Raw genomic sequence first — 12,374 nt, 5'->3', positions numbered from 1 at the left:
AATGATCTCCTTAAGCTCTGCAAACCTGCCCAGTACATTTTGGACTCTTTCCTATCTTAAATAAGGAACCAAATAAGAACTCACTCAGTCTTTGCAGTGATATGAATGGAGAGTGCTTATGAGACCTATTCTGCCCATTCAAATATGGAAGGGGGATAAATCTCAGTGGACAGGCATAAACATCTGGTCTGAAAGGGAAAGAAATAACACCTTAAACAGCACTACAGAAATTGTCTGTGCAGCACTCAGGCATTCTTCAAAGCTAGAAGCCAAAATAAGTTCAGCTGACTTAAGCAGGGGGTTAAGTTGATTTATGTGTATCAGCACCAGAGGTCTGTGCTGGTGTTAAGGGTTCCCCACAGCTGAGCTAGCTGGCGATTTAACCATCACAGACAGCCCTGTTCTCAGCACCAGTTCTGACACAGGTTGCTGAGAGGACTCAGTATTCAGCCTAGACAAGTAAATAGACACATAAACCTCTGAAGTCTGTTCTGTCTCTCTCAACATAATTTGCTATTCTATGGATCCTCTAATCAGCAGAAAGGTAGGGGTTCACATGGATGCACGTTTAGTACTGAACACGATTATCCACTTAGTTATTGTACATATGAAACAAACGTTAGTGTCATTATGTATTAACTGACATTTTAAAATCCTGATGAAAGTAAAGCAATTTAGAATTACTCACTGCTAAAACAGGCAGTGCTTTGAAAAAATTCTTAACATCATTCATCCAATTGGTCTTACTGCCTCCACTTTGGAATTATTTTTAATAAAAAGGATGAAGAAAAAGAAAGTAGTGATGACTGGGGTTAAATCCATTATAGTGTGCCAGACCACTCCATTTTTTTTGCTTTCCATATTCAATTCTAAATAGTCCTCATGTTGCACCACCTGATGCCAGGTGCTTCAGGGCTTCTGCTACACCCACCTGACATTGTGATGCTGCATTTTTAAGACCTTTAAATAATGAAAATAGACCTTTGCACTTCAGCATTGTGCTGGTCAAGAGAGCTGTCTGTACAGATGATGTGAATGCCTGCTAACGTGGAGAGACTTCTTACTTTTGAGATGAAATGACACCAGAAGTTTCAGAGCTGATCTTTCCAGAGAGAACCTTCCTTATTAGCACAGGTGACCAAGTATAACATGGGCATAGACACGTTTTTGGTGCCCATCTAACCTGTCCTTAAAGTTCTTTCCAAAAGTGATAGTAACTTCTGAAAATTAAGAGCTAGCAGTTGGGGTTCACTAATTAACTGCTATAAAAAGAATGATGGCATCACTTTCTTACTTTGCAGCTCTCCAGTGGGTGTTCTCACAAGTGCACTGTGTGTTCTGAGTCTTACAAGATGTTGGCCTCACTTGCCACACAGAGCATTGCAGAGAATGACTTCAACCCTCATGGGCATGTTCCTCACCAGCTCCTGCAGTGCTATGCAGACTTGAGCACTAAAGAAAATTCCTCTTTCCTAATCTCCTGTTTTCACTCTACTGCTACCCATGTCATTGAGAAACTTTGCCTCTTAAGAAATTTAGCTTGTAGATAAAAAAAAAAAAAGTCTAAATTAAGACAGAAAAAATGTAAACCAAACTTGTGGTAGGAAAAAACAATAATATAATTGGAGCCAGAAACATCATTTTAATCACTATCATTCCTACACCTCATTACCTGTAAAATATTTCAGCCACCGTATGTGGTTCAGGGCATCCTGGTATCCCATGTCCCTGGAACAAGATCTTCCCAGGAAGGAATCACCATGCACTCACCATCTTCCAGGCATCAGGGTAACCTTTCCAATATTAAGTGTAACCTGGATGTAAAATCCAGAAATATCAAATCAGAAAATCATAAACACAGCTGTCAGTAACTGTTCTCAGCTGAAGTTCCATACTTTCCAACTATTTATGGTCTTTCCTACTAAGATTAGTATTTTCAGGCCTCTACTCCTCAATGTTTTGTCTAGAGATACGTATTTATATAACAGACTGTGTTGTAGGTGAAATCTTTAAGTCATTATATTTTGACTCGGCAGTTAGCAGACATAGTGCTTCCAGCTTGTATAAATAACTGTACCTACTTATTTGAAAAACATTATTTTAACTTCTGTCAGGTTCACAAGAGAGGGAAACCAAATTTAAAAAAGTTGTTTTGATTGGGAAAACAAACAAACAAACACACACCAACCAAACAGGAACAAACCTGGAGAACTACTGATCACTGACAGGGAAACAAACCTGCAGAACTATGGGACACTGGCAAGGAGACAGCAAAAAAGAACTGTCATGCTACAAAGTCACACTTTCTCCTGCCAATTAAAGCTGGCCTCCTGCAAAGACACAACCAGGTAGCTTGTGACTTCAGAACTCTCAAAAGCAGGAAGCATGCCCCAAAGAAAAGGTCAAAACAAGCAGCAACCCTTGCATTTTTCTGGTCAGCAAACATTCTTCACAAAGCAGGAACAAACAGAGGTATTTGTTGCCCGCTGCAACTGGGAGGGATTGCAACCTGTGCCTAAGTCCCAAACCACAGCCCAGGCTATGAAGAAACACCGAAATTCAACAGGCTTTTCCCGGAGAAAAGGGTTTAGGATTTGGTCGTCATCCCCACACGAAATAAGCCGGGAAATTTGGTGCTTCCTCTCTCTTCTCACGCCTGCCTGGCCAATACGGAAACTTCCTTCCTGCCCATCCCATGTGCTGCCCCGATTCTCTCTCTCCACTCCGCCGGTATCGTGGGTCCTTTTGACGAGCCCTTCACTCCGTCAGCCCCGCTACATCTCCCCGGTGTGCCCCGTGAAGGTGAAGCGAGCACCCGCCGGGCTGCTCCGCGGCCGGGCACCGCGTCCTCGCTTCCTCGGCCCGCTCCGGCATTCGGGGAAACCCCAAATTCCCCGGGCCGGCTGCTGGCAGCGGTGCCCGGCGGGAGGGGCAGCTCCGCGGTGTCCCGGCCAGCACGGTCCTGCGGCTCTGCTGCGGGCTCTTCCCAAGCAGGGAAGTTTCGCACGCCACTAGACCCATTTTAAAATAAATCACGTCTGTTTCTGGGTGAAGAAAATTACTCGGGATGATTAAATGATTGCGCTGAACGATCGCTAGCGCTTAAGAGAAAGAAGAGAATACCAACCCACCCCACTGTGCTTTATTTTAATGGATGATAAAATTGTGATGGGCGAGATGAGTGGGGGGGGGGGGGGGAATGGGTGAGGGGGGAAAGAAAACTTTGTTGCTAATGAGAAAAATGAGGCCGCGATAACAAAACCGTAAAGAAAAAAAACCTCTATTCTTCAATAAGGATTAATTCAGTGCCTGTGAATAGGAAACGCTGCGCTGGGTAATTGCAGCGAGGTAGCGCGGCTCCCAGCTGCGAGGCGACGCGGGCACCTTTGTGCGCTTGCCAGGACAGCTCCGGGGAGAGGTAACTTCCCCCAGTCCCCACGGTCTGGTGTCGAGTAACGGGAAATTTAACATTCCGCGTTTCCAGAGCAAATTATTCCCGCTCCCCCCCCCCGCCCCCCCACTTCCCCTCGCAGGAGACCAGCCGGGCGCTCCGCCTGACGGGGCGGGGAGCGCCGAGCCGCCTCTGGCCCCGCACCCTACGGGCACAGGGACGATGTCCCCGGCCTCTGCTGCGGGCCGGCCCCAGCCCGGGCTGGCAGGAGAAGGGGCACGGAAGGCTCCTGCGCAGCGCGGGGAGAACGGCCCGGCACCCTCCGCGCAGCGGGCGGCACAGCCCGGGCACACATCCCACAGCCCGGGCACACATCCCACAGCCCGGCGCAGAGGGATGGATGCACGGGGCGCGGGCCGCTCCTCCCGCCAGCACCCACCTCCGCCGACGGCAGCGAGGGAAGCGCAGAGCGAAGCAGCAGCACGGCGGGGCAGCGCCCCGGCTCACCGGGGACACCCCAGCCCTGCCGGGCTCATGGGCCGGAAGGGTGTCCCGGGGAGCCTCGCAGCCGCCGGCACCGCAGGGAAACGCTTCGGAAAGGATGGGGGAGAAAAGGGTCTGTCGCCCCGGCGGGGGGCGGCTGGGCTGGGGCAGCGCATCCCCTCGGGCAGCGGCCCCTCCTTGGTGACGGCGGCTCCTCAGCCGAGCCCAGGGCTCCGCTCAGGGAGCGGGCCGGGGGAAAGGCCCCGAGGTACGAGAAAGGAAATCGCTCTTTTTTTTGTTCTGTTTTTTTTTTTTTTTTTTGTCCCCTGAATAATGCCAAGCGCGTACGTTACCCAGCGGCAGGAGCGTCCGGGTGCCCGGGAAGGTTCGCGAGTGCGGGGCCCGCCTGCCCCGGGCGCGGCTTCCCTCGGAACCTAAAGACTCCACTTCCCCGTGGGAAGAGGCTCCGAAGGCTGAAGTTAAAGGCACTAATGAAACTCAAGCCGCGGAGAGGAAACCCTCCCGTCGCGCTGGGGGCTGCTAACCCTTCCCTGGCAACTTTTCTGTTGCACAAATCTCACCTCAGTTTAAAAGGAGAATTAGTTAGTATTTCATTGATAAAATCATCAAAATCCTTTTAATTTACCTTTTTCTGAGACCAAAAAGTGACTTAAAATTCTTAAATATTCACATTGACAAGCCAGCGGGCTCTAGCGTACAACTTACACGTTAACAAAAACGCATATCATGTACCAGGTGAATCATCACATTCGAACAGGAAAAGTCCTAAAGACATGAAGTCCAAGAGGTATCCAGACTACAGCGTTAATACGCAGGATTCATAATTACAGGAAGGGGAAAAGTCCTCAAGAAAAGTATTTCTCACCCCAGCTCTTCAGTTGTAAATCCTCTCCAACACCCAATTTGTGACTCAAGCTACAGAAAGAGCTAAGTGATTGTTTCTTGTTTAAAAAGGTGGGCAACTCCCCCCACAGTGATCCTGAAAAAAAATCCCGTAACACAAAACACCTGAATCTTGGAATTGCGGGGGAGGGGGGGGGAATAGGAAAAAAAAAAATCACATGGACACAAAATTGGCTATGCCTGTTGGTGTTTTTGAAGGCATAATTTGAAGGCAGCCAATCTGATTTATTTTTCATAAAAAGTAATGTAAAGAGATGAAACTCTACTGGGTGAAAATATTGGGCTGAATTATGTTTGACAAACTCCCATTGAGGTTAATGAGCATTGCAGGTGTTTAAGGGAAGCCAAATCATGTGCAAGGCCAAAGCAATTAGGTTTTGTTTGGTTTGGTTTTTTTTACAATCAAGTTATAAACCCCACATAGTATATGGAGGCTAGCAAGTGGACATCTTAACATAGGTATAGCAGCATAAGCATGCCACAAACATACAATCTCATAAAATAAAATTAATATCAAATATAAAGCATTTGAACCGAATCAAGCCTTAAACATAATAAATTATTTCCTTCAAAGGAAACTTACCTAGGCTCAATAAGGTCTTTGCTAGCAGCATTTTTTTAATAAACAAATTAAAAATGCCAAAATATCTACAATTTTATGAGAAGGAGGAGTTGAATAGTTAAGGAGATATTTCCCACTATTAGGGGGTATGAAAAATATACTAGCAATTAATATGCAATACATATATGTATACCCATACTTACAGATATAAACACACACATACAACCTGGACAGTTCATGTTAACCAAGGGATAGGCTAAATAATACAAAGTGATTACTAAATACAGGTACACCTTAAAAACACAGAGACAGCGAATTTTTTATCTGTTGCAAAAATGTATTTGATTACTCGAGTAAAATTACAGTATCTCTGCTGTTAGTAAGTATTAAATGTTAAAGAAACTGGACCTCTTTTCCTTTCAACTTTCCGAGAAAGTGCATGTAACAGTCCAAGGTTCCCCCTGTCCCCCCAATGCCTAATACAAAATAAACAAACACTATACTTGTTCCCTTGGTCAAGGAGTAGGGCTTGGTCTTGTAAGGAACGTATGTACATTTTAATGAAAGTGATGTCTTATTGTATATACAGGAGCATCTACAGTTGTCCACGGAAGTTGTTCAAGATGCCATACTTAGCAGCATTGTGAAAGTCCAGCACATTTTCTATAATGAATATACCTACAAGGCAAAATGTTACGTCTCAGTTTCAACTACCAAAACAACACTTCAGTATCTTCTCTAATAATCCGCGTGCTTATTACTGTACAGAAGTGTATTAACATTTAAGACGACTCAAGTAAAAAGCACAATACAAATAACAGTTCAAAACAGAAAATGTTAAACCTACAAAAATTAAAGCAGTTTTAATTTTATAATAAAAATCAAAAACTGAGCTGTGTAAAGGACCCACACTGTTCAGTCTATATTCTCTCAGTCCTTTTCTTAATTCTGTTTGGAAAAATTAAACAATGTGTTTGCTGATAAAGTTTCCAGCAGGATCAAAGTGTACATTTATATACAGATTTTTATTAGAGATCTAATGCATCACTGAGGCATCGCATCAATACCAGAGTTCATGTTAAACTGGATATAGAAAATAAGTTAATGCCAGAATAAGATCACCTAGCAGAACAGACTTGCAACTGCCATAAATGTTACAGCAAGTTTACAGCACTCTAGTCGATTAGTATTTAGTTCAAAATACGGGAGACCAAAGTTAATATTTGCATTTGTTTGCAAAGCAAGGTTATATCACTAATAAATAAGCTCTCTTAGAACTCTAGAAGTAGAACATGGTACAAAACAAAGTCTTTGTAATGTTGTAGCCTGCAGCTTGAAAAAACAACCCTAGGTTGCACTATTTGCAGGAATGTTATTGATGGAGTTTTCTTCTAATTTGTTACAATTTCTTTGTTGTCTTCCACGAAACGCGTAAAACGGAAGTTAGTCCCGTTTTCATTGCTTGCCATTTTCTCCAGACCAGCTAGAGGTGCGTTGGGTTCTGAATTCTGGAGCTTCTCCAGGCTTCCTGTCAAGCCACTGATGGGAGAGCTGCCACCGTTGCCCAGGCCCCCTGGTGCTGGAGGGATGCCCCCATTCTGGATGACGGAGATCTCGTTGGTCTTCATGGCTAAGCCATTGGAGAGTGCAGCTGCATACTGGTTCCAGAAGCTGGACGGGTCTCCATTCCCTGACCGCGCAGCCAAATCCTTCTGAAACATTTCTGGGAACTTTACAGGATTGCCTCCTAGAAATGTCATGGGGCCATCTACAGAAAGTCGTCTGCCTCGTCTTGCAGGAGTACTGTTCCACATGTGAGTGCCCATGTGAACCTGGAAAGAAAGGAAGAAACAAACAAACGAAAAATAGAGGTTGACAGGGATTTCAAACTTATTTTGATCACAGAGAAGGCAGGAATCCATGAACGTGTCCAGTCTTGTTACATAATGAATGGCATTAAAGATAGAGGATACAGGGCTCCATTTCCCATCTCGAATAATAAACTACTTCTAGGTTAGCCCACCACCATTACCCAGAATAACCTGTTCTCCTGCTGAACAATGCATTGCTTCTTACACTTTTTTTTATCACATGTATTTAGTTTATAATGACTTTGCATTATTCTGTCAATGGCAGATAGCTGCTTTCAGGGATAGAATTGCTATGTCCACTTTCATTGCAATAGTAAGTATTGTATTTGACACCCTTTACCCTATAAATGTCCTTTTCAGACAGGCAGAAAGTATCCTTTACTGATTGCTCATCGGAGAGCCTCGTGTATATACAGAATGGCCTGAAAGTAATTATTCATCTCACATTACTGGCAGCAACCTCTAGAGAAATACTCTGTCAACAGAAAAATGTACACACTAAAGTGCTCAACTGGTGTTCTAAAACTTAAGTATATTTGCTTTTTCAAACACATATCAGTAGGAAATGTTAGTTATATAATCAATTAAAGTAATGCCCATTATTTCCAGAATTATGTTAATAGTTTTTTTAAACACTCATCTTACATGATAGTTATGAAAAACAGCACATTAAAGAGCCTTTCACTTCTTGAAGAGGTGTGTGAGTTACAAAACGCATTTCTCTGTTAATTAATACTCCTTACCATCATTAGGCTGTTCCGTTTCACACTCTACATAGACAGTCTTTGCTGGCAGATGAATTCTAATTAAGTCAAAACAGCACATGCCTCAGACCTGCTGCCAGCACGAGCACTCAACAAGAGGCCATCTAGGTCTACCAGAGCTGACTAAACACACAGTCACACCACAAACACCCAAAGGTACCACTGCTTGCAACATTAATACGTGTCAAAAATCAAAAACCCCCAGCAAGGAGAAAATGAAACCTAAGAACAGCAAGAGGAAAAAGTACCTTCAGATTGCCTTTTGTTGTGAATGCTCTTCCACATATAGTGCAGGCAAAAGGTTTCTCACCAGTGTGTGTCCTTTCATGGATCTGCAGAGCACTGGAAGAAGAAAATGTTTTCCCACACGTGTTGCAGTAGTGCTGCTTTGGAGTTCTTCTGGGGAGAGCAGGGAGCAGCACAGGAGACGTGGCAGAGGACAGTGGCCCCGAAGCTACTAGACCGGAGGGTGCTTCCTTGCTGTCCTGAGGAGAGCCGTGCACAAACCCGTTAACCTCAGTCTTTATGAGCGATGACAGTGTATTAGCAGGCATAACCGAAGAGTTCTGATTGGGGCCGATACTGGAGTTGGGCTCAAAAAGCTGTGATGGTAGATCTCGCATTTGATGTGTCAACATATGCTGCTTCAAATTACCCTTTGTGGAAAAGCCACGATTGCAAACTGTGCAAATAAATGGTCTCTCTTTGGTATGACTTCTGTAATGAATGTCCAAGGCACTCTGACAAGCAAATGTTTTGCCACAAATGTCACATGCGGTGTTTTTAAATTTACCTCTATCTCTGAAAGGAAAGAGCATACTCAGGGACTCTTCTTTAATCATTTTATCAGTGTTACTAGATGTCAAGTCCAAAGCACCACTGTTAGCAGGGGTTGGAGACAAACCATTGGCAAACTCACTTGGTAAAGCTCTTAATGGTTTCTCTTCAATACTTGGTGACTTGTGGTAATCATTAGTGCTGTTGGATGGGGACAAGGCCTGCATGGAAGAGGTAGACTCTGAGACAGCAGGGCTTCCAGCACTTTGGCTTTCCATATCACCACCGACAGATGACGAATCGTTAGTCAAAACATCCCCTTCCACTGACCCATTTTCAACTGACTTTAGGCTTGCCTGAAGTTGTTCAGCAAGGCCAGCATTGATCATCTTCATCTGATTTTCCAAAGCAGCAATACTTGACATTTCCAGGGGCAGAGGGGAAGAAGACAAGCTGTCTTGGGATGCATCCACAGATTTAGGTGTATCTGGCACGCTGCTGTCAGGACAGTCTTCCATATTCTCGTCTGAGAAGTTGTCTATATCATCAAAATTCTTATCATCAAAAGATCCCGTATCTGATTCCATTGACTCAGGATAGTTTTCTGTCACCGGGGTGTTGGGGATCTGCCCTCCCATGTGCATTCGGATATGCTGCTGTAGCACAACGGCATTGGTGAATTTTTTCTGGCAGATCGGGCAAGAGTGTTGCACTCTCAGCGGGGGCATGGCACGGTGGACACTGTAGTGAGTCTTTAAGTTGCCCTTAGTAGTGAAAGCACGACCACAGATTTTACATTTGAATGGCCTTTCTCCAGTATGGGTGCGATAATGCATTTTCAGTGCACTCTGGCAGCTGAGAACTCGGTGGCAAATGATGCACTCGTTAGGATCAGTTGCCTTTTTGTCAATGTTTTCTACAAGTTGCTGCAATTTTGATGTTTCAGATGCTGGCGTTGAATCCAATAGTCCTCCAAATGGAAACTTTGCCTTAAATTGCTCTGACATAAGAGGCATCAGCGGATTTGTAAAAGTGGCGACACTGCTGGAGCCCGAGTCTGCTGCCGGGGAGCTCACAGAGCTGCTCATGTTAGTGATGGTGCTTGTGTTTTGAGGGTTTTCTTCTGTTTTGCCATTCGAGGTAGGCAACACACCAGCCTCTACCTCATCAGAAAGTCCATTCGAAATTTTTGATGTGGGATCAGCTGTTCCCGAGTCACTCTTGACAGAGCAGGGAGGGCTAGCAGAAGGATGGCTAATGGGAATCGGCTGAGGCTCCTCAGTTTTGATGAATGGGGCCAAGCTTGGAATCGTTGGTGGGAGTGGCAGGCCAACAGAAGTTGTCAAAGTGGAGAGGACTGGCTTGCTGTCCAGCCAGCTCGTGACAGGTTTCTCTGGTGGTATAGACATCCCATAAGGAATACCCGTGCTTGTAGGAATATTGTCCAAATGCTCTGGCACTGGGTACGGATTCATTTGAATATGAGGGTATTTTTCTTTGTGACGCTGAAAGTGGACTTTTAAGTTTCCCTTTGTGGAGAACCTGTTTCCACATATGTTGCATTTAAATGGCCTCTCGCCAGTGTGAGAACGCAAATGAATCTGCAAGGCACTGTCACTCCCAAACACTTTAGCACAGAACCTGCACTTATGCTTAAAGAATGCCTCATCTGAATTACTTTTTGCTTCAAATGCAGTTACATTTGGTGGCTTGCTTTTTCTTTGCTGTGCCAAGGCAGTCAAGGAGTTTAAATCCTCTGCAGGTGTTCCAATATTGGACAAGGGACTGGAGAAAACAGAGTTACTAGGGGTGGGCTGAGGTAGAAGTGGATTAGATGCAGAACTTAATAAACTGCTTATTGCAAAAGCTGGTGAAGATGATGCTGATACTGGTGGGTTGTTGAGCTGTGAGCCACCAATAGTTGAAGCCACTTTTTCTGAGGACGGTGTTGTAACTGCTGCTGCCAATATGTTAATATTTGGAGAAGAGCCACTATTGGATGGAATTAGAGTGTTGCCAGGGTTGCTCTGAGGTAGCTGTATAGGGGGTAGCTGTTTCACACCACTGATGCTGGCAGATTGACTAGCAAGGCTTTGTGCTAATCCAGCTGCTGCAGCCAGCTGCTGGGATAAATGGGAACTTAATGTGGACAAGGGGTTGGCAGATGTTCGTAAAGTACCTTGAGAAGGGCTAGAAGATGTTGGCATGTCTGTATTTTGGGTAGCCAATAATAATATTTGGTGACGAATTTGTTCAATCAGTTGCAACTGATGGATCTGCTGCTGCTGCAATGCCAACAGTTGCTCCATCAGGGCAGGGACAGCGAGTTTAGTGCTTGATGCCCCGTTACATCTCGCCTCCTGTGAGAACTGTGCTACTGCCACTTTTGTACTCTGCAGGTTTTCAATTATTACATTACTGTTTATCACTGAAAAGTTGCCTAGTGTTGTCAGATCCCCTATGTGAGGTAGAGAGGTTGTTACAGCTGAGGTACCCATTGTGGAGCTGTTACTGCTTGTAATACTATTGTTGACACTCTTGGAACTGCTACTGCTATTGTTAATGCTGGAAGCCTCCACATCCATGGATTCTTCCCTGTCAAGTTTGTTATGCTCTGAAAGGTCACTGCAGTCTACTTGATCTGTGTTATTAACTGTGTCATTCATCTGTTCATCAGGATTATCAGAAGGGGAACTAGGAGGGAAGGTTTCAGAAGGAGAAGCTGGATTTTCATTCACAATTAAAACTAATTGATTTTTAGTACAATTCTTCTTGTGTTGCAGGAGATCTGATAATTCAAAGAACTCAGCACAGCACCTGCCACAGACATGGGCGTCCTTGTTCTTAGTGGTTCGATTTGCTTGACCCTTTTCTGTGTCTCCTATAACATCAAAAGATGATGGATTAGGAACCAACCAGTAAATACAAAAAAAAATCTGCAGGACATTTTATTTCAAAGTACTGGTTTTATCTACCACTCTAAAACAGACTAAGATTGCACACGAAAATAGATCAATATTTCTACTTCACAAAAATAAGTCAAAAGCACCATTTGAAACTGTATAAGGAAGTTTTATCAATCCCTGTGTCTTAGATGATCATTTGCTTCAGATAATCCATCAAAATATAAAATACTATGAACTGAAGGCATTGGAGCATAATGAAATTCCATAGCAAAGTATTGATTTCCAATAATTCATACTGCTTATTGTCTAGTTGTCCACTGAGTGCAAATCAGCCATTTGAAGGACTCATTAGACTCTCACGTTCCTGTCAACCTTGTTCATTTTCAACCGATTCAAAGATATCTGTGACAGTTGCCCCATCACTAAACTAATTTGTAGTCATTCGAGGTCCCAATCAGTTGTTGACAAGAAAAAAAAGTACGTATTACCAAGCTACAGATTCATCCCCCATTTCTTCCAAGTTGCTACATAAAGTATAAACTATGAATCTACTTTCCAACCAAACTTAATTCTGCTGCAGTTACAAACTGAAAAGTCCCTTATAGAATGGTATCATTTACCATAAAATGGTAAAGTGCCAAAGCACTTTAAAGACCACTTTTAATGCCTCAAGCAATGTTTCTACAATTAAGCAAA

General features: G+C 44.0%; 1 protein-coding gene and 1 long non-coding RNA gene across 4 annotated transcripts in view; both read right to left on the bottom strand.

The window, feature by feature from the left end:
• LOC116450156 overlaps nucleotides 1-4,136 on the bottom strand; it is a 194,655-nt gene extending 190,519 nt beyond the window's left edge. The window contains exons 1-2 of one of the 2 annotated variants that reach the window (XR_004242697.1): nucleotides 3,831-4,136; nucleotides 1,673-1,814 (exon numbers count right to left, since the gene is read on the bottom strand). This is a non-coding gene — a long non-coding RNA (uncharacterized LOC116450156). Of the gene's footprint in view, nucleotides 1-1,672; nucleotides 1,815-2,238; nucleotides 2,963-3,830 lie in introns of those variants that run through there. The other variant, XR_004242698.1, reaches the window with a different exon arrangement.
• An 849-nt stretch (nucleotides 4,137-4,985) lies between these two features.
• The window catches only part of SALL1 (spalt like transcription factor 1), a 15,586-nt gene continuing 8,197 nt past the window's right edge, over nucleotides 4,986-12,374 (bottom strand). For both annotated transcript variants that reach the window (XM_032122251.1, XM_032122253.1), the window contains exons 3-4: nucleotides 8,244-11,653; nucleotides 4,986-7,192 (exon numbers count right to left, since the gene is read on the bottom strand). In XM_032122251.1, the coding sequence (XP_031978142.1) occupies nucleotides 6,752-7,192; nucleotides 8,244-11,653 (3,851 nt within the window). In that variant the 3' untranslated portion in view covers nucleotides 4,986-6,751. The remainder of the gene's footprint in view (nucleotides 7,193-8,243; nucleotides 11,654-12,374) is intronic.

This window comes from Corvus moneduloides, chromosome 12, assembly GCF_009650955.1.
Source record: "Corvus moneduloides isolate bCorMon1 chromosome 12, bCorMon1.pri, whole genome shotgun sequence".
Classification (NCBI taxonomy): domain Eukaryota; kingdom Metazoa; phylum Chordata; class Aves; order Passeriformes; family Corvidae; genus Corvus; species Corvus moneduloides.
This window is presented reverse-complemented; position numbering and strand designations above follow the sequence as displayed.